The 25,928-nt window shown below is 42.2% G+C and overlaps 1 protein-coding gene across 10 annotated transcripts in view; it reads left to right on the plus strand.

The window, feature by feature from the left end:
• The window catches only part of ARHGAP26 (Rho GTPase activating protein 26), a 454,090-nt gene that overhangs the window by 237,903 nt on the left and 190,259 nt on the right, over positions 1-25,928 (plus strand). For all 10 annotated transcript variants that reach the window (XM_054487310.2, XM_063665239.1, XM_054487312.2 and 7 more), the window contains exon 12: positions 6,074-6,110. In XM_054487310.2, coding sequence (XP_054343285.1) covers positions 6,074-6,110 — 37 coding nt within the window. The remainder of the gene's footprint in view (positions 1-6,073; positions 6,111-25,928) is intronic.

The raw sequence follows: 25,928 nt of genomic DNA on the forward strand, positions 1-25,928 counted from the left end.
GGGGATACGTTTCCATCACCAGAAGATGCTTTTTGTTTTGTTTTTTTAAACACAAAGTGGGAAGAGAAGGAAGGAGGAAAATGACAGTGATGAAGATGAAAGTTAATCCTTATAGAATGTTCAATAGGCCATAGAATTTACATTCAGTGCTGTATTGAATATTGTATATCTACGATTCCATTTAATTATTACAACAATCCTAAGAAGTGGAGAGTATTAGTATCCCCCTTTTTCAGATGGCAAGACTGAGGTCTGGGGGTGATAACTGATGTGCATGTTAGCCAATAAACAGTAAAGTTGGACTTTGAACCTAAGCAGTAGATTACTACAAATCTGTTGCCACTGACAGAAACAATTCAAAAGAGCAAGCTCTTTTGACTCTAGTGATGGTGGACCCATTTTGTCACGCAGAGGAGATGAGATGATATTCGATGGTGTAGAAGCAGCCCGTTGTTTTAAGATGTTGACACATTGCCTTATTCAGTGTGTCTCCACATTGGTACATCAGGGGAACAACCAGGTTGGAGGAGACTTGGAGAAAACCTCAGGGGATCATAGAGTTTGGATGTGCATTTAGGTAAAGATGGTGCAGTTTAGAGAGGAGCATGAGTTTTAAACAAATTTCCTTATGAACCTATTTCCCCAGCATCTTTATTTTGTCCAGATTTTGATCCAAAGTGTGGTATGCCTAAGCTCTAATGCAGTTGTGTGTGAAAGGGAAAAGTTAGATTGTTTTGTCAAATTTTTGCTTTACTTATGTCTTTAATATCTACGTTTGAAAAACAAGCCTCTCTGCTTTCTCCGTACGGCTTGGATAATGGTAATAAAGGTACTCATAGAAAAATTCTGGGAATCCAGATGACTCTGTGTATTCTCTGTTAATTCTGTAGGGACATGTAAACTGAATTGGCTCAGCAGTGAACAGAATTTATTGCAAAATCACATCTTGGTGCAGAGGAAGCATATGAAGGCTTTCCTCACCCTCCTTTGATTTATTAAATTGTACTTTCATTGTAGCTTCTGGATAAGGACTCAGAATTGCTGTGCCCTGTGATTTGTATCAAAAAGCTACTCTCTGCCCCTGGTGTTTATCATCAGGATCGAACCCTGTGTTTCAGAGAGAATATGAAGTGTTACTTCTACACTAGATGCCAGCTGGTTGCATGGGTTGGTGGTAAATACTCCAGGCTAGAATCAGAAGGCTGTTCCCAGTTTCATTTTCTTTCTGACTCAGGGCAAGTTCTTCCTTCTGGTGATTCACCTGCCCAGCTGCCCACAACATCTCACCTTTATCATCGTCATCATCATCATCGTCGTCATTGTCATCATCATCATCACAATGACTTATTGATCATGTGGTTAGTGGTTAAGTGCTTGGGCTCTGGAGACAGACCGTGGGAGTTCCTGTCTGGACTCTGCCCATTTCCAACTGTCTGACGTTGGCCATGTGACCTAACTTCTCTAATGCCTCAGTTTTCTCATCTCTGTGACAGGAATAATTAGGCTGGTATGAGAACCAAATAAGACAATGCACACAGAATGCTTGGCATGGTGTCTGGCACATGGCAGGGGTTTTGTCATCATCATCATTATTAACTTCTATCTGTCATAATTATTCTTTAATGACTCTTAGATGGACCGTGATAAGATAAAGTAAACACATGTAATTTCTCTTCTTCAGAAGCATATACTTGAAAATAGATACTTGTTGGCATGGATCTTTAACAAATCTTCATATACAATGGTCAGTAGAAACTAGACTATACCTACATCAAAGTATAGAAACCCAAAGGAGATAATGTTCCCAGGTTTTAGAGTACTCTAGCTAAGCAGAACAGGTGGAGCTTAGCTTCAGTTGGGTTGTCGATGCATCAGCTGTTTCAGTCTTCTGAGGAGCCACAAATCAGGCATTTAGTGCCCCTTGTCCACTTGGGTTGCTCCTGAAGAGTTGGGTTCTATTGTATTAAGGTAGATGCTCTTGAGAGGCTTACCTGAAAGCATATAAATTTGAGATTGCTAATCATAAGACAAAGCTATGGTCAAAGTGACCTTTCAGGACATTGCTATTGCCTCTGAACCTCAGTCTGATGCTAGTGGGCAACTGTGAGATCTGGAGAAGAAGGATAGCCCAGAGCAGACTCACCATTTCCAAAGGGTGAATTGCATGCTCTTTGCTTCTGTCAGTATAGAAGGTATTTATGAACCATAATACCAACCACTGGAGTGACTTGGTAGTGATATACATTTGCCACTGCCTAGAAAGGTAAAAGGGTATTGGAACATCCTTTTAAAGGCAAGATAGAGTAGTACACCACTGACCAGCTCTGTGTCCCTAGACAAACTGTGTAACCACTCTGGGTCTCAGGTTCCATATCTTTAAAATGTGAGTAATACTAGACCTCATCCATATGGTGGTTGCAAGGATTAGATGTTGCCATGTGTGGCACTTGGTAAGTGCTAGGTAAACAAAACCATTCCTGCTTAGTGCTGTGACTGAGCCACCATCTGGTTGCTTCCCCACCCTGGGCCTTCTTTGTTGGGCCCTGTAGTCACAAAGTCCTGGTAAGCAGGATTTGTTAGCTTCATTTCAAAACTCATTCTCTTTGGCTCATTAACCCAAACCAGACAGAGATTAACAGCCTGGCCTCAGAGGAGCAGGTGAGTACATGTTTCTGGTGCCTTTGGCTCATTGATTACCCTTCTCCAATTCAGGGAATGCTTGGGTGTTCCAGGAAGGGGTCTCCTGAGACCCAGGAAACCTTGAAAGAAAGTAATTTGGCACAAATTCATCTCCTAATGAAGGAGGGCTGGAAGTCCTGCATTTTACTATTCCTTCTGGATTTTGCCAGCTATAAATAGAAGCAAGTTTCCCTTGGATAGAATGTTTGAATTTACTAGGAGAAATGCAGGGATCAAGGATGGCTGAAAAAAAATACTTGCCAAAGTGCGGTCTTCTCTTCTGCACTTCCCTTGCCCAACTTTCCAAGGTTAGTGAATGCTGGTCACCATGGATTGCTGGTCCTAGCTATTACACTGTGACCCATTTCACTCACAGGTCACAAGGCTCTACAGGATCGGATTGCTGCCCCTCTGCCCTATCCTCGTCTCCTACCCCTGTCTGCATTGCACTGATTGCTAACCACACTGGCCTTCTTCCTTCAAATGCAATGACTTTTCACCTTCCAAGGACCTGTACTTTCTGTTGGCATTAGCCCCCACATCTTCCCAAGGAGGTGCCCCTCATCATTCAGGCCTGCCGCAAACGTCACCTCTTCCGAGAAGCATTTCCTCACCTAAAGTCCACAATACACCCCCGCTTTTTTTTTTTTTACTTTCACCGATGTATTTATCAATATTTGAAGTAATCATAAATGTGCATCTGCTTATTTCTGTTTTCTTCACTAATTGGAAAGTTTTTTAGAGCAGAGATTACAGATGTCTAGTTCATCTGTATCCCCAGCACCTGGAACATTGCCTGACCATTATAAGCACACAGTAAATATTTGTTAAAATGCATGGATAAATAAATGAATCGCAAGCAACATGGGAAATTACTATTTAGGAGGTCTTCAAACTTTTCAAAGCCGCTATGCCCTTGTTCAATAGCCACATGAGTAAAATGGATAAAAGCCAAGGGAGGGGTCATTTGGTCTTAGCTTCTCTCCAACTCCTTTGTTTGTGCAGGTGTTGTAGGGCTCAATTTGGAAACCATGATCCAGCTCAAGTTCATTTATATAGATGATGCTGCTGAGGAAGAATGGGCCACGGTGTTTCCTCTTTTAAGTAGAAATTACACAACCTCTATGTCAGCCTCCACCTAGACTTGGTGGTGACTTTTGCCCTCCCCTCAAATTCCATGAATATTAAACGTTTCTTTTCTCAGTAGTAGAGTCCAAAGTGCTTGCATTGTGTTGTGCTGTTTCAGTATATTTCTTTGGCACAATCTCATTTGATGTTCACAGCAGCTCTGGCTGAGTTAGTCAGAAAAACCTATCATCGCCCACATTTTATAGATGAAGAAATTAAAGTTCAGCAAGATGAAGTTACCAATGGGGAAGCCCAGGCCAGGATCAAAATCTTTTGACTCCTTATCTCTAGAACTTTTAGGTATATGCATTGATGCCTTTTCATTCATTAGACAATCCTCTTTAAGTACAGAAACCTGTTCTCTTTATCCTCATCTTTCTGACCTTTAATAAGTGGCCTGGTAGCTTTAGTTTTCTTTAGAAAATTAATAATGAAATGGGATGATTTGTTATATTTAGAGCTTGATAATTCAAAGACCTTCTTGGGCGACTCCTTCAGTTTACAGATGAGGCAATAGATGCCCAGAGAGGCTAAGAGACCCAATGACACAAAGCAGCTGAAGGGCCAAGTGGGACCTCTTGACCAGCCATTCTCCATCATATTTCTTAAGTGAAAAATCCCTTTCTGGATTTAATGGTTCTTTTCAGAGGTAGTTGCCTTGGTTTCTTTAGGGGTTAAATAAGTGGTTCTCAACTGAGAGTAGCCATTAGAGTCACTGGAGGGATATATTTATATATATACATACATATATATATATATTATGATCAGGTTCACCTTATGCCTTTCTATACCTACAGAACCTTAATGACCAAAGAAGGGCTTGGGTTCTATGATTTTTTTAAAATTTATTTTATTTATTTAAGACGGAGTCTTGCTCTGTTGCCCAGGCTGGAGTGCAGTGGCACGATCTCGGCTCACTGCAAGCTCGACCTCCTGGGTTCATGCCATTCTCCTGCCTCAGCCTCCCAAGTAGCTGGGACTACAGGCACCCGCCACCATGCCTGGCTAATTTTTTGTGTTTTTTAGTAGAGACGGAGTTTCACCATGTTAGCCAGGATGGTCTTGATCTCCTGACCTCATGATCCGCCCGCCTGGGCCTCCCAAAGTGCTGGGATTACAGGCGTGAGCCACTGTGCCCAGCCGATTTTTTTCTTTTCTAAAGTAGAGGTTTCATCTTGTTTAATTATGACAGCATATCAGAGATGGGCAAACTGTGATCCACAGACTGAATCCAGCCCACCACCTTCTTTTGTAGAGCCCATAAGCCACGCATCATATTTACAAACAAACATCTATAATTGACTTTATAAGGAATACTAACTTTGAGCACCAATTAAGCTAAATATCAACCTCTCTTAAAAAAAAAACTCATTCTTCTGATTAGTAGGCTTGCATTTCAGAAAATCATACTCAAATATTATTAGATTTTAAATTTTGTCAAAAAATTTATGAAAATGTACTTTCTATCTTGTTGTAGAAGTACCTACATAATGTCATTGATTTTGCCTCTTGGCCTACAAAGCATAAAATGTTAATGTCTGACCCATTGCAGGAAAAACTTGCTGACCCTTGCAATATGTCATTGTGTCTTTTATATTGGGTATTTTCTTTTTCTTTATTGGGGTACTTTCCCTTTTTATGATTTACATTATTTAAGGGGTTTCTATGGAAAATATATATTCTCCTTATAACATTCAAACTTCTAGAAGTATGTAGAGTAAAAAGTAACAGTTCCCACTCCCCAGTATTAACAGTCAACAGTTTTTGATGTAAAGGTCCTGACTTTGCCACTAAGTAGCTGTGAGACATTAGTTAACCCCTCTAGGCTTCATATTCTCCATCTGTGAAACAGTGATAATAACAGCTCCTGCCCAACAGAATTGTCATGTTGATTATTTCAGATCATTCATGTGAAATGCTTAGCACATTGCCTGGTGCGCAGTTCATGCTTAATGATTTGTAACTAATTTTAATTTTTTTATCTTTTCTATTTATGTACGCATATACATTTACTTTCTTAAAAAGAGGGAATTTTTTTTTCCACAATAAAGTTGCACAGATGATTCTGATGCACACACATTTAAGAACAGCTAAAGTAAATCCTGAGAAGTAGATAATTATTGAATGGGTTCATATTTGGGAGCCAGAAATTACCTTCCACTTCATGGTGCAAACTAGGGAAAATGAGGAAGATAATGGTTTTCTACAGTGAACCTATAGGGTGATATAAAATGCACACAAGTGAATTTTTATTTTTATTTTCCAGGTCTACAACTCGAACAAAGACAGCCAGAGTGAAGGGAGTAAGTACGATGCTTGGGTAACCTTCTACAGCTGGGGTTGGGAGTGGGCTTTGAGAAGTTGCTACTCCAGGTGTGAACCACCAGGCGGTGCTGTGGGCATGGTGGGTTGGCCCCAGTTCCCGAGTGCAGTGGGACATGCCTCCACCCCAACTTTCCGCCAGTGACTCCAGAGGGACGGTAAGTGAGCCTGGCTGGCAAGGCTGTAGTGACACCTTACATTGAAATAACGTGTCACACTTCACAAAGCATTCTCGTGTACATTATCTCCTTTAATCGTATGTCTTAAGACTTATAGCTCATCACCACTTAAAAATTACTTAATACAACAGTACTCAACTCCAGGAGAGCCTTATCCTGTGGGAAAGCCAAAGTTGCTCTTGCCTCCAGCACGGTCTCGCTCAAAGGACTGGAGAGACAATAACTATGTTAGGTGATTTCTTAGTAACTCTGTTTTCTTTGTGGTCTCTTGGGGGAGGAAAGAATGGTGATGAATTCTATGGTAATATTCTTCTCTGATGGAAGTGTCCCTGGGCAGCCTCTGTAGAATGTAGTGCATTTGCCCTGCTGCTGCCTGTAAGCACTCTGGTTAATCATGATTTCCAAGGGTATCTGTAACCTTGTAAAGGCAATGGGATTAAAATGAACCTGCTACTGGTAGAATGTTTGGGCTGATTATCTCCTTGGTGTATAGGAGAAAAAACAAAATCCTTCCAGGTTGCTGCAAGAGTACAGAGGAAATCCTGTCACCTTGCTTTGTAAAATCCAATTGAGAAAAAATTTAAAGGTTGCCCTACTGTGAATTCCAGTTGTGTTAGGAAAATCAGTAGAACAGTGCCTCTCCATGTGGACCAAAGGATGAAGTTGTTTTTTTCTGAAAGCCATTATAGGACAGATATTTTTCCCCCCTTTCTTTATCTTCAAAATATAATTTTTTACCCAGGAATTTTGTATGAAATATTAAGTAATTTGGAATGCCTGCTGTGAGTAGGTTGAGAGGCCTTTACGAGATGAGAAAAAAATGTTCCCCTCCACCTCCAAAAAAAGTAAAATGAACAAGGGAAAAATTTCAAGTAAATATGCAAGGAAACAAAGAAGTAATTCCACCCTACCCCACCCCCAATTAGGTAAGATTGTTTTAGAGCACCTGAAGTCAACTCTGGCTAACTGAGGCAAAAACAGTAGTAACAATAATGAAGGAATATGTAAGGCTGTATGGTAGCTCATAGTATGGTCGGAGGAGCTGAAAAGCTAGGCTTGGGAATAGACGAGTTCTGGAGACCCAGGAACCTGGTGAGAAAGGGTCTTCTGGATAATACGATAAAGTTCTAAACTGTTTGTTGTCCTTGCCTCACCTTTCTGAGCATTGAGATTCCTAGGCATCAAGTTGGTCTAACTTGGGTCCACCCAGGGAAAAACTGTACATTTTGATTGAGAGTTTCAAGACTGCTGCAAAAAATGGGAGCAGAGTAGTTTCCCAGAGGGAAATCAGGGAAGCCATCAGGACCAGAGGGGATGGATGCCAAGCAGGCTACACTAACAGATACTCACACCTGGCCCCACCTGGGACACACTGCCTCCATAATAAAGGACCCAAGAGTGGTGGGGGAGGAGAGGCACGTGAATGGAGACCTCCCCCCACACCAGCCAGAAGTTTACTTGTAACTTGTGACCTTATGAACCTACATATCTCTACTTGGAATAAATCCCAATAGATTTGAAAGACAACCATGGCTCTAGTGGTGGGCATCCCAACTGGTTCTGACATTTCTTAAGGCATTTCGAGAATATGCTTTGGAATCCTTAAAAAAGTGACCACCCTCTAACTCCCCAACGGCTTATCCTAAAGGAATCATTAGAGTGCAAAGATAGTTTGTACAATAAATAAGTTTGTTGGGGCGTTGGTGATAATAGCAAAGAATGAGAGACAATCTAAATACCAAATAGAGAGTTGGCTAAATAAATTAAGGAGTAATACACAACCTTTGCAAAGAACCAGAGAGGGCTGGATATATTTGCAGAAATTGTGTTGCTAGTTTGTTAATGACTGAAATTTTAAAAACATTAGGCTATAGAACAACATACATAATAGCATGCATTACTTGACCTCCCTCGAGAAAAGAATAAGACAAACAGTTTTATTTTGGAAAATATAAGCAGTTGTGACATTTTGCTTTTTGCACCTCATTATTCACAGAGCAAAGAGAGTTGCTTGCCTTGGGTGTCTAATGATTCTTCAGTCATTACCCTTTCATCTAGCACACAGCAGATAAAAAGATGGGTTAAAAAAGTTGGTCACTTTTGCCAGCGCGGTGGCTCATGCCTGTAATCCCAGCACTTTGGGAGGCCGAGGCAGGCGGATCACAAGGTCAGGAGTTCGAGACCAGCCTGGCCAACATGGTGAAACCCTGTCTCTGCTAAAAATACAAAAATTAGCCAGGCATGGTGGCACACGCCTGTAATCCCAGGTACTCAGGAAGCTGAGGCAGGAGAATCACTTGAACCTGAGAGGCAGAGGTTGCAGTGAGCCAGGATCGTGCCATTGCACTCCATCCTGGGCAATAGACTGAGACTCCGTCTCAAAAAAAAAAAAAAAAAAAAAAAAACTGGCCACTTTTTCAGGAGTCGTTTAAATAGGAATTGTTTTTTTTAGGGTATTGATTGATTTCTAAGCTGGCAAACCAGTGTCATGGTCTGGTTTAGTGCTTCCTCGCCCTTTTTTGAGTTTGGACCCTTTCCCACGTGGTACAGGTTCTTAGCTTCCCCTCCTTGGTGGGGTTGTTGTACTGTATCTCTTGATGGCAGTAATTTGCAATTTAATGCAAACCCATAGGGCTCATCTACCACAGGTGGCGCTAATGCTCTGGGTCTTGATTGTTCTGCAACACTCCTTCTGTTTATGACACAATCTAAACTCTTTTAAAGATATGAAGCCAATCTGATATGAATTTAAGAGTGAGGCACTGCTCTTCTTAACCAGATTCCAAATGTCTAGAGTCCAAATTCCAAATGTCCGGCATTTTCCTTTCTAGGAAATGTTTTGGTGGGAATTTCAATGCAAACATTTTATCACAGAGCCAGAATGTTCTGAAGGAGCAGATAGCAAAAGGGAATTTCTGAATTCGTTTGCTTTCATCTCGAAGTTTCTCTCAGGGCATACGGTGCCTGTGGAGTATAAGACAGGGCCATAAGTAATGTCTGTCAGCTGCTGGTATTTTCCAAATGACCCAGTTGCCAGGGAGAGGATGGCAGCTGATAAATATATGTACATTTCTTTGCAGAGCCTTTTCTTCTCCTCTTCTCTATGCTCTGTTTGGATCTCAGGTTTAGAGAGATGAATTCATCACACTCCCCTGTTCATGGCACATTATCAGCACAGGTTTCTTGATTCATTCATTCTTTCCTTTTGTTTCATTTTATTTATTCATCCATTCCCTTTTAGTTCTTTTTTCTAAAATGTGTGTCTTTTATCTTCCTGTGTTCTTAATAAATGGTGTGTGTTAATAAATGGTTCTGGGTCTTGTTTTATTTCTTACTTTGTGCCCTCATCATTGTGTCAGGAGTCATTCGTATTCCTCTGTGTCCTTCTATGCTGTGGCTTCTGATTACTGCATAATTTGTGGTACACAGCACTTTGTATCTGTTTTTGTAGAGATGTACTCCATCTCCTCATGCCTCCAGCTCCTCACCACCACTCACACCACCACAAGGGACATCTTTGTACATGTCTTCCTGTGTGAGAATTCCTCTGGGATACACCCACCCAAAGCATTGCTGGCCAAAGGCTATGCATATACTTAGTTTAAGCACTCTCTTGTATTGTTCTCCAGAGTGGTTGATCCACAGTCCCACCAACGCTACATGCAAATTTCTCCATTCCTGCCAACTCTCACCAGTATTCAGCTCTCTAATTTTTTGCCAGTCTGGTAGGTGTAAAATGATAGTTCATTGTTGTTTTAATTTGAATTTCTCTGGTAATTAATGAATTTGAGCATCTATTCATAGGCCTGTTCATTTACTGGGTTTCCTCTTCTGTTAATTGCCTATTTATGTCCTTTGCCCGTTTTTCTATTTCAGTTACCATCTTTTCTTTTTGATATGTAAAAAGTTCCTACTGATTCTAGATACTAATCCCTTGTTAGATTTAGCCAGTTTAAATATGTTCTCATCTTGTCATCTGTCTGTTAATACATGGTATCCTTTGACTATAAAGCCTTCAAAGCCTTTTTATATATTCAAGTCGTCTCTTTTTTGCCTTCTGGTTTATGATATTCAAGTTGTGTTTTGGAGAAGGCCTTTATGACCCATATCACAAAGATGTGTACCTATGTTTTCTTTTATTGGCTTTATGAGTGTGTCTTTCACATTTAAGTTTCTAATTTAGCTCATTTCCACCACTGTATGAGATGTTCCATGAAGATCCATTCTTATTTTTATCCTTGGGAAGAGTTAGTTTTCCTATCAACATCTACTAAGCTATCCATTCTTCCCTTGATTGATTTGTAGTGCCGGTGTTCTTGCATTTTAGGTTTGCATATTTTAGTTCTGTCTCTGAGCCCTTTATTCAGGTTTTTTGTGTAGCTGTTTTTGTCCCAATACCTCTCGGTTTTTAATGATAACTTTGAGGCAACTCTTAATATCTAGTTATTTAAGTCTTCTCTATTTATTCTCCCTTTTGAGGTTTGACTTGGGTATTTATGAGTCTTTACCCTTCTGTATAAATTCTAGAATAAGTTTAAGAAGTTTCTCCCAAAGTAAAATTTTTCTTTGGAATTGCATTGAATCATACAGGTTATTTGGAGGAAGTTGACACCTTTGTAATACTAAGTCATGTCTTCCAAGGGCTTTGAATGTCTTTCCATTTATTCAGACCACCAATGTTTTTTATTAGGATTTTATTTTTCTGCCTAGAGATCGTGTGTGCTCCTGGTCAAGTTAACCCCTAAATACTAAATTTAAAAACCAGTATTTTATTTTGCCAGCCCTGCTACCCATGGGGACCCTTCCTGGATTTGCTTCTAGAATGTCAGGAATCTATATCAGTGACACCAGATTCTCTAATTGGTCAAACTCTTACCTAGTAGAGAAGTGAAGGGGAAAAAGGGAGTATTGGTAATAAAGAAGAAAGTATGATATTGTTTCTTCTTAAGCTTTTTTTTTGAGGAAGTGGTCACTGCCAGTGTCAGTCACCTAGTTATCTGATACCTGTCATTGATTCGCCCCTTTCATTATTACAAAGAACAAGACTTCCCTGGGCAAGAACCGTTTCTCCCATCTCACCCCCTGCAGCCCCGTTTGCTGTATCTCCCGATGTCTTTTTGTCTTTTTGCTGTTCCCTACCTTTGGGTACAAGGTAGGGAATATCTTTAGGGAGTTATAAGATTTACTCCCCAAAGACTATGAGAATTGGTTCATTTTTCTTTGTAATGAGTCCAGGTTGGAAGCAGGATGAGAGGCCTGTTCTCAGCTCAGGCTGCTGTTGTCCTGCCGTCCCACCTGAGGGAAGGTTAGAAAGCCGAGAACTTGTCAGAGAGAACACACCAGTCCAGTGCAAGGGAGTAAGAGAAGAGCAGGCTCTTATAGTGTGAGTTGGTCTTTTCCAAGTTTGACGTTTTAAACAACAAATGTCACTGCCTACTTAACTCTAAAAAGATTAGCTTGTTTACAGGAATGCTGACCTCCCATTTTTTCTCCAGCTGCTTGAAGGCTGAAGTCTGACAGATTGAGGCAGAGAGGGCTCAGTCTCCTGATCCTGACTTTATAATGCCACTTTCCTCCATGTGGGTATTAACTCAGATTCCATAGGTTAATCGGGTTATGTTGAAAGGAATATGCTGAAGTTGCTGCAGGCATGCCTTCTCATGCATGTCAGGACCTGGCTTAACACTGGCCATCTGGCTTTTCAGAATGGCATTGTGTAGTTCACTCCACTTCTCACTCTTGTTCAACATTTTCCTGTTACTCCCACCTGGATCTTGTGCTGGATGAAACTGCAGGAGTCCAGGCTTCCTGTAGCTCTTCCTTCAGTGAATGCCTCTAGAAGTTCTTGCACTCCTGGCCTCACACGATCCTTCCATCTTGACCTCCCAAGGTGCTAGGATTATAGGCATGAGCCACCATGCCCAGCCTTCTGGGCGTTCTTAAGGGCAGGTGGCACTGAGATATGTGAGTACCGAGAGGTAAGAACACTCATAACTAGAACATACATCTGTCTCTACCTTTAAAGCTCATGTGATCTGCTGTGGAGGTTCAGACCACAGGGGAACAATAGACAGATGGCCCAATTACATCGTGTGGGTGTATGTCATATTCATACCATCTACAGAAGTACCCAGGGTGCAGACTACATGCCCAGAGCTCATGGATTTGAGAGTGAGTTCAGAGTGGGATTCCATCTTGGTTAAAAACACTTAAAAAATGGAAATTTCCTCCCTTCTCTCCTCCCCAGAAGAAGAAAATATAACACTTCCTCCTCTTTGCATCCAAGTCCTAGTCCTTTCTTTCCTTGTGGTTTGTTTTTAATCTAGTGCTTTTTTTTTTTTTTTGAGATGGAGTCTTGCTCTGTCACCCAGGCTGGAGTGCAGTGGCGCGATCTCCGCTCACTGCAAGCTCCCTCTGCTGGGTTCACGCCATTCTCCTGCCTCAGCCTCCCGAGTAGCTGGGACTACAGGTGCCCGCCATCACGCCCAGCTAATTTTTTTGTAGTTTTTAGTAGAGACGAGGTTTCACCGTGTTAGCCACGATGGTCTCGATCTCCTGACCTTGTGATCCGCCCATCTTGGCCTCCCAAAGTGCTGGGATTACAGGCGTGAGCCACCGCGCCCGGCCTAATCTAGTGCTTTTATAAGAATCCTTTATATTTGAATAAAAATGCTGAAGAACCCACTGCAGTTTGCCAATTTGTCATTCACACTGGGAGGTGGGGAGAAGAGCAGTGATTGTAGAAGGAAATATGAACTCATTGTAGAATATTACAGAAATACAGCAAAATGATCTTGAAACATTCAGTCAAAAATCATTGGTAATATTATTCCGAGAGATATTTCCTTCTTGCCTTTTTTAAATGATGTCTTGTATTTTGTCAATGTCAGTATGAATTTTAATTTAACTGGCATTATGTTGAATATGCTTGTTGTATTCTGCTTTAAAAATTACAGACATTTTCTGATGTCATGAAATGTTTAGAAGTATCACCTGTCATGGTTGTTTAATATTCTGTCATAAGACTATATCTTAATTTGTTGAATCATTTACCATTGTTAGACTAATGTTCTTTCCAGGTTTTTGGTATTATGAATAACATTGGCCTATGTTATTCATAATAGCTTCAAAAGTTATTAATTTCATCAGTTATTGGCCTTGTACATCAGCCTTTGTACATATCTCAGATCATTCTCTTTGGGTAGATTCTGCCACATGGATTAGAGAGAGGGTTTGCATGGAGGAGTACTGTGTGGCTGGTGTAGAATAGCATCCTGGGTGTAGAACCTTGGACAGGTGGTGCGCCTCTCTAAGCTTCCATTTCCTCTTCTGTAAAATGAGGATAATAATACCCCTGCTTCATAAATTCATTGTGAGAATGAAAGTTCAGCACATTAGTATCTACACATTAGTTGGTAAGTGCCTAATTACTCTTGGTAATTGCTCTTATCATCTGGCCAGGTCAGTTACTCTCACAACAAAAGGAAAACCCACTGGAAAGGAAAAGCCAGCTGGATTGGTAACACTGATCTTGAAGGGAGGAAGACAACTTGCTACTGTTTCTCAGTCTTGGTGATTTATGAGTGTTCATTCATTTAATCCTCGTTACTGTATTTCTCAAAGTGGGGTGTGCACACCACTGGTGGTACACTAGGTCATTTGAGAGATATATTTTAAATTACCATTTAGATTTCTATATTTATTTTAATGTGTATTGTGGGGAACATAAGTACTCTTAAATCCCCTGATTTTATTTTATTTTATTTCATTTATTTTTTTGAGACCCCCGTCACCCAGGCTGGAGTGCAGTGGTGTGATCACGGCTCACTGCAACCTCTGCCTCCTGGGCTCAGGTGATTCTCCTGCCTCAACCTCCCTAGTAGCTGGGATTACAGGTGCCTGCCACCACACCTGGCTAATTTTTTTTATTTTTAGTAGAGATGGGGTTTTACCATGTTGGCCAGGCTGGTCTCGAACTCCTGACCTCAGGTGATCCGCCTGCCTCAGCCTCCCAAAGTGTTGGGATTACAGGCATGAGCCACTGTGCCTGGCCAATCCCCTGATTTTACAAATGTTATTGCTTAGCACAGGGGTCCACTTTTTTAGTAAAGGGCCAGATAGTAAATATTTTTATTTTTATAGGAGTATTCAACTCCACTATGGTAGTGTGAAAGCAGTCACAGACAATATGGAAATGAGCAGGTGTGAGTGTTTTCCAGTAGAACTTTGTTTTACAAAACAGGCAATGGTGAATTTGGCCCAGGGACTGTAGTTTATTAAACCTTGGCTTAACACAAGGCTAAGTTTTTAAAATTAGTCTAAATAGGATGGCATGAGGTTTTGACAGGGAGCATGAAAGTGTCACATGATGGGCTGCCATTTGCACAAATGCTGTTCACAGCAACTGAGTTTCCAAAGGAGCTCACAGGCTTAAAGAGGTCAAGGGAGCACAGTTGAGAAGTAGTGAAGCTCATACTCAAACCCTAGCCTGCCTCATCGCCAGGGTCATTTTTTTCCTGCGACACTTCATATGCTTGAAGTCTTTGATCCATTCTGCCGTCCTGTTCATATGTGGTCCACCCATGGGGGCTGGAAGGAATTTCATCTTCAGACTCCAACATCTAACCCCTCTAGTTCTTTGTGGCTGAGGGGCCATCCCATATTCCTTCTTAGTGCACCACCTCATTAGAGCCCTCAGTGGTTCTTCAAACACCTGTGCACAGTGCTGCGTGCACAAGGGTCACACATTTCACTGACTGGCTTCCCCAGGGTCAGACCCTTAGCGTGGCCCACCACTCTCCCACAGGGATTTGGCAACACAACATAACGCTTTATATGTTGTTTCTGTACATCCACTCACCCTTCTTTAGGCCGTCATTCAGAGCAAACTCCCTGATGGCGTTTTATTCAGGTTTGCCTTGTTTTATGAGGACAAGATTGAGGACCAGGAGAGGAGATGGGGAGGGACATCATTACCATTGCTCTGTTTCCCATTGTTGTGCCTCTGACTGTACATTTCCTTCATCTCTGTGCCTTAGCTTCCCTTGATCTGTAAAACAGAAAAGGAGATTTAGGCTTGGCAACTGTAGGGAAAGCCTTGATGGGATCGCCTGGGCCGCTATTTTTAAAAGGCTTCTAAAGCCTTCAGCCGTTACCAGAAATCCACCGTCTCATGAAAGCAGCAGAGGGCAGAAAAGAGGATTTTTTTTTCTTTTGCTTCTAGTCACCTTTGGCCTTTTGCTGTTAGAACACCCACAGTTGAGAGGCAGGAGGAGGCAGCCACCGGTAACCAGGATCCTTTTGGGATCAGAGCCATCCAGAGGCTGCCAGGCCTCTACTGGTCGGTGGCTTATAAATAGAACATTTCCCCTTTTAAACCTGAGAAGGGTGGAAGGCATTAATGGGCACAGTGGCCTGGCCTTCTATGCACTGGCCCACGAGGCAGTCAGCTGAGTGCAGCATCCCCTCCAGCTTTCTCTCCAGGCCTGCCAGGTCTGAGCTGATAGAGGACAGACACTCTGCCTCCCTCCCTTGCCTGCGTTCCTTCCTGCCCTCCTCCCCACACCCTTTTTCTTTCCCCTTTCTCCTTTCTCCTGTGCATGCAGTTTCCGTGGCCACCACTTTCATCTTCTGAGCCACAGTCAGGCGAGGTGGTATAATTCTATCTCTCCATAGCTGGTGACTTTCTACACCTCAGTTTTCATTATGAGTTGCCTGTGCAACACAGTTGCTGTGGTACATTGAGCTTGAATTATATTTAGTTGAGCTGTAATACCCCAGCTCTACAATAGCCCTGGCTCGGAGGGCAGGGGGCTGGAGAGAGAAGAAGGGGCAGGAACAACTTGTTTTTGCAGATATTTTATTATTTGAGTTCCCAGCTATTTTGCTTGATGAGACCCTGGCCCCCAAAGCTATGACTGGTGGTGGTACTCCTTGGACTCGCATGGATAATCAGAAGCCTTTCTGCTTGTCCTAAAAGACACTTGACAAATCCACCCTCTCTCTCAGCTAGCTTTAGACTGGCAGATGCAGACAGTGTATGCCTTTGCCATGGCCTAATATTCCCCTTTCCCTCAGTGACGTGGGCTCTGTACTGACAGCAGGCTGCAGCCTGAGCAGGTGTGAGCCACCTGTTGGCATCCTAGTCTGGGCTTCAGCCAAGAGACAGTCAGCAGGTCCCTGGCTACATCTTTAACCCCTAAAGTCCAGTGCAAGGGGTTATTGAGACAGAGACTAAAATATTTCCCCCACTGCCACTGAGTACAGGCTTCCAGTTATTGTGGTTAATGTTTATTGAGTACATACTGGGGAGTGGTCAACATGTTCACTGCTTGATATACGTTGTGTCATTTGATCCTCCTAAGAACCCTATGAGCTAGATACTACTATTGACCCTGTTGACAGATGTGAAAACTGAGACTTCATTCTGAGGGCAAACTTGGTCACTCCCTGCACTGATCAGAGTTGTCAGAGCCTGCAGCTCACATTCAGCATGTAAGATTGAGCAGAGGGTAGAGTAGTGCTTAGAAGTGTTAGCTCTGGAGTATTCCACACGTGGTTTGAAATCCCAGCCTCAAGAATTACTGAGTGTGTGATTTTGAGAAATTAATTTCACCAGGCCTCAGATTCTTTGTCTGAAGGTGGGAATAGTTTTAATAATTAAGTCTTTGGTTTTTTTGGAAGAATAAATGAGGTTAGGATGGCCATCCTTTGCTCAGTGGTGCCTGGTATTATCGGCAATGATTAAATGTTGCCCTTTATTCTTCTTATTACCAATAATGTCATCATTATCCAAAGCCAGAGCCCATTTATATAAAAGCATGACACTGTACAGTCTCTTTAAAGTTCCTCCAAGCATTGCCTTATTTGATTTTCACAACACCTGCATCTTATATGTGAGGGGAATGGGTCAGAGAGGTGAAGTATGTCCAGCTTACACAGGCAGTTTGTGGAGACACCAGGGCTCAAATCTTAGGCCTTTGATTCTGAATGCCCTCTCTTTCCCTGCCCTTCGCTGCCTCAGAGTTTGTTGTGACCAACAAATTGTTCTTAAAGCATTTCGAGGTAAGAGGACAGATAGGTAAATGCAGGAAAGTGACCTTGATGGGCAGAGGCAGTTGGTTCTCTGTTTGAAACACTTCCACCCTCAGAAAGCTGGTGATGATCTCTTTTGGTTGAGAAATCAGTGCAAAACCACCAGGCCTCAAGGCAGAAGGGAATTGAGGCCACTGTGTAATTCATTCTCAGGATGTCCAGATCCCCATGTAGGAGACAAATGGTCCTGATTAAGCTGGTCGGTGTTACTGCAGTGTGCATTAAGCCTTGCTCTTTCACTGCTATTCTGATTTGGAATTTTAAGGAGGACTAGGAGATTGCAGAAGTAGAAACCCACAAAGAAACACTCCTTCCATCCCAGGCCGATGTATAGTCCTCAGCCTGTGCTGTGCAAGAACCTACGTGCTGTTACCTTGGATGCCTGTCTTTTGCCAAGAATTGGAACACTCTTTAGAACCTCCCTTGACTGTGGCTGAGAGCTGGTAGGTTTATTCCCATCCAGGCAGGTTTTTGTTTCTGTTCCTGCTACCTATTTTACTTTACTCTATGTCTCTTTCAGCTTATTTTTCTGTGTGTTTGTTTTCAGGAAACAATGAAAAAAAAATAGATGCCTTTGTATCTGGCAGGCTAGGGAAGAAAATTCTGACTAGCAGTATTCTTGCTTTGAGGTCAGGGTATGAATGAGATCTCTGTCAAGCCTGTTTGTCTCATGCTTCCCACTGCAGGGGCCCTGAACTCTAGAAGGTACCAATATATGCAGCCACCTGTCACTATTCGAGGCTTCTAGAACGTGGAGACTTTTGGCCTGTTGGCTCCTCGTGTTTCAGCTGGTGAAAACATGGATTGTATTTATTCTTTCAGGAAATATTTATTGAGATCAGTCATGAACAGGGCAGATTGTCTCTGCTCTCATGGAACATATACAATGAAAAGAAATTGACAACAAAGAGTAAGCAAGTAGACAAAGGTATAATTTCTGGTAGAGATGAGTACTCTGCAAAAATAAGGGCTGGTGGATAGAAGATAAGGGAGAGGAGAGAGATTTTTGATACCTGGAGCAGGAAAGGTCTCTCTAAAGAGGTGACATTTGAGAAGAAACCTGAACAAAGAGAGGGAGGGAAGCGTGTCAGGAGTGGGTAGATGAGTGTTGTTGATGGAGTGACCAATGTGTGCAGAGGCCCTGAGGTGACGTGAGCTACTTGTGTTCTAGGAATATCAGGAAGAACAGTGGTGCCCGAATGGGAGAAGGCCCCGGGGGCGAGTGGTCAGGTAGGCTAGGGCTAGACCATGTGGGGCCAGGAGATAAGACTGCATTCTTAGTGTGAAGAGAAGTCACTGGAGAGTTGTGATCAGGTGCATGACATGAGCTGATGTATGTTTTTAAAAGATGACTCTGGCTGCTGGTGGGGGATAAACCGTAGCGGGGTGGGTGGGGGTGGGGGGCGGGGGCAAAATTGAAGCAGCTGGGAGACTGCTGCAGGCAGTCTAGGCGAAGGATGATGGCAGCTTGGATCAAGGTATTAGCAATGGATATGGTGAAGAGTAGTTAGATTCTGGATATGGTTTTAAGTTATTAGTGACAGGATTGGCTAACGGATTGGATGTGGTGTGTGAATTGGATATAGGGTGTGAGAGAAAGCAAAGATCAAGGATGATGTTACTGGAACAGAATATCTTGCAGGTAGAGTATGGTCCTCTCCCATCTCATTCTTTTAGTCAGGTTGAACATAGTGCATGTTCTGGGACACATTAGGACTTGAGCTCCCCAATTTATTATTTCTGTCACCTTCATGATTTTTTTTTGCTTTTTTTTTTGAGATGGAGTCTTACCAGGCTAGAATGCAGTGGCACAGTCTCGGCTCACTGCAACATTTACCTTCCTGGTTCAAGCGATTATCGTGCCTCAGCCTCCCAAGTAGCTGGGATTACAGGCACCTGCCACCACGCCCAGCTAATTTTTTTTTTCTTTTTTTTTTTAGTAGAGACAGGGTTTCACCATGTTGGCCAGGTTGGTCTCGAATTCCTGACCTCAAGTGATCCATCTGCCTCGGCCTCCCAAAGTGCTGGGATTCTGGGTGTGAGCCACTGCACCTGGCTGACTTTTTAAATATATGCATATACTACTTTTATTATTAATTTACTTACTGGTTTTAAACCAGTTCATCCCTTGTTTACCTCAGTTTATTTAAAAAAAAATATTTTGCTATGTGTGATAAATCAGTAGATTTCTAATATTCATTAAAATAAATGTATAACTGAGAAATGTTTGTGAACCTCTTGGAATCATCCCATATGCCAAAGTGGCACAATCCAACATTCCATATTAAGATGCATAGCACTGGCAAATAGTTGTTGTCCAGCAGGGAATGTGGTATAGATACTGGCAATTGACTAAATTAAGTCATTTTTGTTTGTTTTTGGTGGTAATAATCTTAATTGCTTAGTATATAGCACAGTGTTTTTCCAAGTGGGGTTCTCGCATGTACTGATGCATAATTGCTGGGAGAGGGCCCAGAATCTGCATTTCTGCAAGTGCATTCTTGTTCACTGGAGCTGAGAGCTGCTACTGGAATAGAAATGGTGGGATCCACAGAATCTGATCCCCAGCCCCCAGTTCCTTTCTGACTATCTCTAGCAGAAAGCAAAGAGTAGAAGAGGATGAGCCCAAGAGTCAGACTGAGTTAAATAAAATCTTGGTTCCACTACTCACTGACGCTATAATCTTACAGAAATTCCTTAACCTGACTGAGCGTAGGTTTCCTATCTACAAAATAAGGATGATGATGATGATGATGATGATGATGGTGATGATAAGAAAATGATGCACCTAACTGTGTAGCTCAGAGCAATGTAGTCTGTGCTCAGTAAGTATTAGCCACGGTTATCATTGCTGTTGTTACCACTTAACATGAGTCTGGCTTTCCTCATCATAAAAACTTAGCAGAGATATTGGGAAAATCAAATGAACTATAGTTTATTAATTTATTTTATAAACTGTAATGTATTATCCCTCATTACACTCATTAGTGTGAAAACACAGTAGTTATGAGTAAGAAGAGTAGCAAGACTTACCCCATGGGGTTATCAGAAAGATAACATGAACTTGAATATGAAAAGTATTTCATCAACTGGAAGGTTTCATTCAAATATCAGGATATAGTAACATTCTAATATTGGTAATACTAGGTAATATTGGTAATACTAGGTAATATTGGTAATGATCATGTATTGAATACCAAGTAAATCCCAGTTGCTATACATTTCGTTTGACCCTCAGCATCCTGTTGGGTTATCCCCATTATACAAGCGAGGAAGGTGAGCCTCAAAAAGGTGAAGCTAAGGTCATATCCAGCCAGAGGTGGCTGAGGCAGGGTTCTAATCCAGGTCTGTCTGGCTTTATAGCTCGTTCAGTTTCCACTACCTACACTTCTGTCTGTGTGACTTTAGTTAATATTAAAGTTAGTTCACATTCCCTGAACATACCAGCCAGGGGGCAGAGAATAGTCTGGTGTAGGAATGGTGCATGGGGGTCCCTGGAGTGCTGATCTGGGATTAAAAATTGGCTGTGGGTAAACTCCACAATAGAGAATGCACACCGGGATAATTAAGAACCAGTTGGCCACCTTTCCTGGGCCCCACTGAAGCCTCTGAGAGCTGCCACCATGAGGACAGCTTTCCAGGGGCCACAGCCCAGGGAGCCCTGGCAACCCTGGGGCTTCACATGATTAGGGGAAAACAGGCAAGCCCTTCTGGTCTTCCCTCTGTGTGTGTGAAAATTGGAAATTATTCTTCAGGTGGAATTTATGTTCATTTCAATGTGGGTGGTTTTCTCAATGGCTTTTAAGGGTGCTGAAATTGATTAAATTCAGAATGAGGGAGGCCAGCGAGGCTGTATAAAAAGCAAATCACATTGGAAAATTGAGTAAATTTCTGTGGTGAGAACATGCCCCTGAAGTGGCCTGCTCACAGCAGCTCGACTATTTCCTGTATTCATCTGTCCATCCGTGTTAGAAATCCTTTACTTCTCAGTATTTTTTTTTTTTTTTTTTGAGGCAGGCTCTCACTCTGTTGCTCAGGCTGCAGTGTAGTGGCATGATCATAGCTCATTGTAACCTCAACCTCGTGGGCTCAAGCCATCATCCTGCCTCAGCTTCTCAAGTAGCTAGGGCCACAGGTTCACACCACCATGCCCAGCAAATTATTTTTTAACCTTTTTGTAGAGATGAGGTCTCACCATGTTGCCCAGGTTGGTCTCAAACCCCTGGCTTCAGGCGATCTTCTCACCTCATCCTCCCAAAGTGCTGAGATTACAGTTGAGAGCCAGGGTGCTCAACCTCAATCCTCTTGTTTTTATGCATAACCTACAGTGCTTCCAGCAAATTCCATTTCTCCCACAAAAAAGGTTTGGTTTGTGTTTTTCTTTTTAATCAAAGGAAAATTGAAAAAGTTTCCTGGGGAAAAAATTCAGACTAGGAAAAACTTGTTGAATACCAGCTTTAGGGACAGTAACCCTTTCTAGTTCATGTTAAGGCTAATTCAGTAGATTAGCTCCTCTCCTTTGGATGAGGATTTCCCTTCCCAGGGTTTGGTTAGAATTCCAGGGATGCAGGTATGGGGTTGTTTGGGGGCATGTCCTAGTGTGCTGTTTTTATAGATTATATATATGTGTCCATCAGTCAACTTATAGTATGGTAAGTTTTCTTCTATTCAAATTGGGCGATTTGGCCACTTCTTGCCAAATTTCTTGGTTTTCTGAGTACTGAAGGTTGGAGTTGAGCAACTGCAGGTCAGTGATTTTCAGAAGAGGGGCTCTTGAGCCTGAGGAATCAGGTCTCACAGGTAGCATGAAACTCTAGCGGAGAATACTTGTGTTTTCCAGGGGCTCTCTTGACCCTCAGGCCTCAGGCCCCTCTTGACCCTCATTTAGATGGCCGAGTTAGTGTAATATGGAGAAGCCCTCCTCTCAGCCCCAGCTTCACACCACATGCAGCTCAATGATGATAATGCCTTGATGGACAAAATGCAGGAGGTCTAAAAGTGTCCAGGAAAACCTAAATTTGCTTTTGTCTCCTATGTTTCATGGCTTGGCTTGTGCCACTTTTGTTCTTCCTTTTTCTTGGGCCCATTCTTGGGCTTTGCTGCTAGGTGGCATGTCTGTATTGATACAGGAAGGAAGGAAGTGGTTAGATCAGCCTATTCATTTCTTTATTTAACCTTTATATCATCACAAAAAAATGAGAAAGCGGAGGACCAAAAGGTTAAAAGAACTCATCTACTCTCAGAGGGTTTATATCAGTTGAGATATACCTAATGTTAAATGATGAGTTAATGGGTGCAGCACACCAGCATGGCACATGTATACATATGTAACAAACCTGCACATTGTGCACATGTACCCTAAAACTTGAAGTGTAATAATAATAAAATAAAAAAGAAATTGAAAGGTCATTTTGACACACTGCCCCTCGGCAACTCTCTCTACCATTCATTTACTAATTTACCTATTCATGTATCCAAAATGAAAAATGATACATGCATGCACACACTTCCAATTCATATCCAGTGGTATAGTTGGTGGTGAAAGATAGAGCTGTAGTAGCCAGTGAAGTAAATATACCTGGACCATTGCCCTCATGAATAAGTATTCTAATTTGGTAGACATTTTTCACAGAATCACACATATCAGTGTAAACTTGCAGTGGTGCATCATAGTCTGAAAGAAAGGTTGATGGTCCTGTATCTGAGTGCACAATGGGGGCTTTAACCTAGATGGGAAGGTCTGGGTGAGTTTCTTGAGGAAGGGACACTTGAGGGTAATGTGAGTTGGGAGCCAAAGGGCTCCCATGTGAAATCCACAGTCTGTGCTGGGAAGAAAGCATGGTTAGTTGAATGTTCTTGAAAGACAGCCGGTGTGGCTAGGTGCTCAGAGCTGGCACAGTGGCCCCCGAAGAAGCTGGAGGGCCAGGCAGGGCCCCGTCACACAGAGCTTTGTGAGCAAGTAAGGATTGGGGTTATTCTCCCAAGGGCAGTGAGGTGCTGTAGGGAGGTGATATGCTCTGATTTTGTCAAGACCGTGGGGGCTGCAATGCAGAGGGCAGACAGGAACAAGAAATATAAGAAGACCAGCCAGGAGGTTAATTCAGTCATCCTGGCAACAGATGATTGAGATAGGGACCAGGATGGTGATGATGATGATGGAGAAATTGGACAAAATTGAGAGGCATTAGAAGACACAATTGAAGGACTTGGTAATAATTTGGATATGGGAGGTAAGAAGTAGGAGTGGTGCCAAGGGTGATACTTGTGATTTTGTTATAATTTTCCCACCACCTACACACCTCTTTTTTTTTTTTTTTTTTTTTTAATAGCTGGGAGGAGCCAGTGAAAAGTATCTCAGGTGAGGTCCCAGAAGCTTCAGGGCATGGCGTTGACCTTATGGTTGTATAGCAGTGGCAGTTATGCTAAAATCCATGTCTGTCTCCCTGGCCCACCAGCCTCCTCCTTTTATTTATTTTTATTTTTTGAGACAGAGTCTTGCCCAGGCTGGAGTGCAGTGGCTCAATTTCGGCTTACTGCTCTCTCTGCCTCTTGGGTTCAAGCAATTCAAGCCTCCTCCTTTTAGATAAGAAAATCATTTGATTATACCTTATAGTTGTTCTTTTAATCCCTTTGCAGTAAGACAGCTAGTCTCTGGATGTAACCTGCCTCCCTCCTCCCAGGGTTCATATCCTCGGCATGATAGCCCAAGGCATCCTCTTCCCGCTTCTGTGGTTTTCCCTAAGATTCTTCAAGGTTACTGAGCATAAACCCACCTCTCCTGTGTTCACATGTTCTCCAGAGAACTTGGAGAAAATGGACTTTGCTACCCTAGCGTGCTGCCTTCTCTGAAAGGAGACAAAGCAACAAGGCTTCAAAAGTTGAAATGAAAGTTAAGAGGATGGCACATTTCTAACCTGGGAGGCCAGCCTGGATATTTGGTGCAAGCTCTGCCAGCATTCATGATGAGACAACTGTTTGGGCTGCCTCATGTGTACACTGAGCAGAGCTGAACCTGAGGCTGAGGGAGGGAAGTAAACCAGCCGAAGCCTCAACTGCAGGATGGTGGATGTTGGGCCTGGGAGACACAGGTCCTGCGACAACTCATCGCAAGTCAAATTAAGGGACTAATGCAAGCCTAGTAGATATTTAATGAGAGATTATTGTTGGAGATTATAGGGATACAGAAATTGCTAATAAATCCCTGACCTTTTCTGAGCCTTGGCTCAGTGAAAGAGCTGAATCACCTGCTTGAGGGGATTAAGGACAGCCGCCTCCATCTGGCGGGCCACTCAGACTTTTTCTGTCATTAGCAAACGCAGCTTGGTGGTGATAGTGTTCTAAACCTTCTAGTGGGAATTTGCTTTTCAGACTAGGAGATCTCAATTAACTCAGATTATATCCCTACTGGGCAGAGATCAGGACTAATGATCTGGTTATGTGTGCACTGTTGTCCCTATCACATTATGGTACTTGGTCCATGATAAATAGTAAAACAGTTGTTAATTATTAGTAATCTAATCATGATGTCAGCAGGAAACTCAAGTTGATGAGAGTAGAAATCAAGCTGTTTGTGTGTGTGCATGCATGCACATGTGTGTGTGTGAAAGAGAAGAGACAAAGAGAGATGGGGGTCCCCAGGCAGTGGGCAATGTGATAATTTACACTAGTTCCAGTTTAGAGGTTTAGAGCAGTGGTTGCTAACCTATATTTCTTGAATTCCTTGTTGGAGAAACTGTTGTTTGAAAGAGATTCCATTTCTTAACACAGTATTATCTGTTTATAGGCTGTAAATAATTATCATCAACATGCAATTTTAATACATTAGAGGCTAACAGAGTTATCTTGAGCTCATAATGTTTGACTTTGCAATATGTAAATATCATATCCATTTGAACTTAGACAACTAAGATAAACTGAGAAATACCGGATTACACATGTCATGTGTAAGACCTTTATGTGTAACATCTGTGTAAGACTTAATTCCAAGAAAAGGAGTTTGCCGGTTTCAAACAAATTGGAGAATCTCTAACGTTGGGAAAACCAAAGGAAGAACATTTACTCAGATTGAATGTGGAGGTTTTGCTTTGCCATTTCCCAAAAGAAGTAATTGTAGTAGTGGGTAAAATTTTGATTATTTTCTGGATGTATTTGGAAGGGTCCATTTTATTCTTTTCCATTAAATATTACTTACCTAGAAAAGGATGCACTTCCTACAGTGCCACACACACACACAAAAAGGTTCAATGACTGATTTGCCTCTAGAGGGTTATGTCCACTAATTGGGCTGATGGCTTTACATGCATGTATCTTCTGACTACTGGGGTCATCACTGTCAGATGCTAGGTTCTTTCTAATTTTTCAAAACTTTTATCAATGTTCAGAGGGTAAAGAAATAGCCTTTGTCTAGGGCAGAAGTTCATCAATGCCTAGAAGAAGACCATGTTCACAAGCCTACTCTTAAAACATCCTAGTTCAGAATCAATGTCTGCAGCTCCCCATAGCACTGAGCAAAATGGCAATTCTTTC

Source organism: Pongo pygmaeus, chromosome 4 (assembly GCF_028885625.2).
Source record: "Pongo pygmaeus isolate AG05252 chromosome 4, NHGRI_mPonPyg2-v2.0_pri, whole genome shotgun sequence".
In the NCBI taxonomy this organism is placed as follows: domain Eukaryota; kingdom Metazoa; phylum Chordata; class Mammalia; order Primates; family Hominidae; genus Pongo; species Pongo pygmaeus.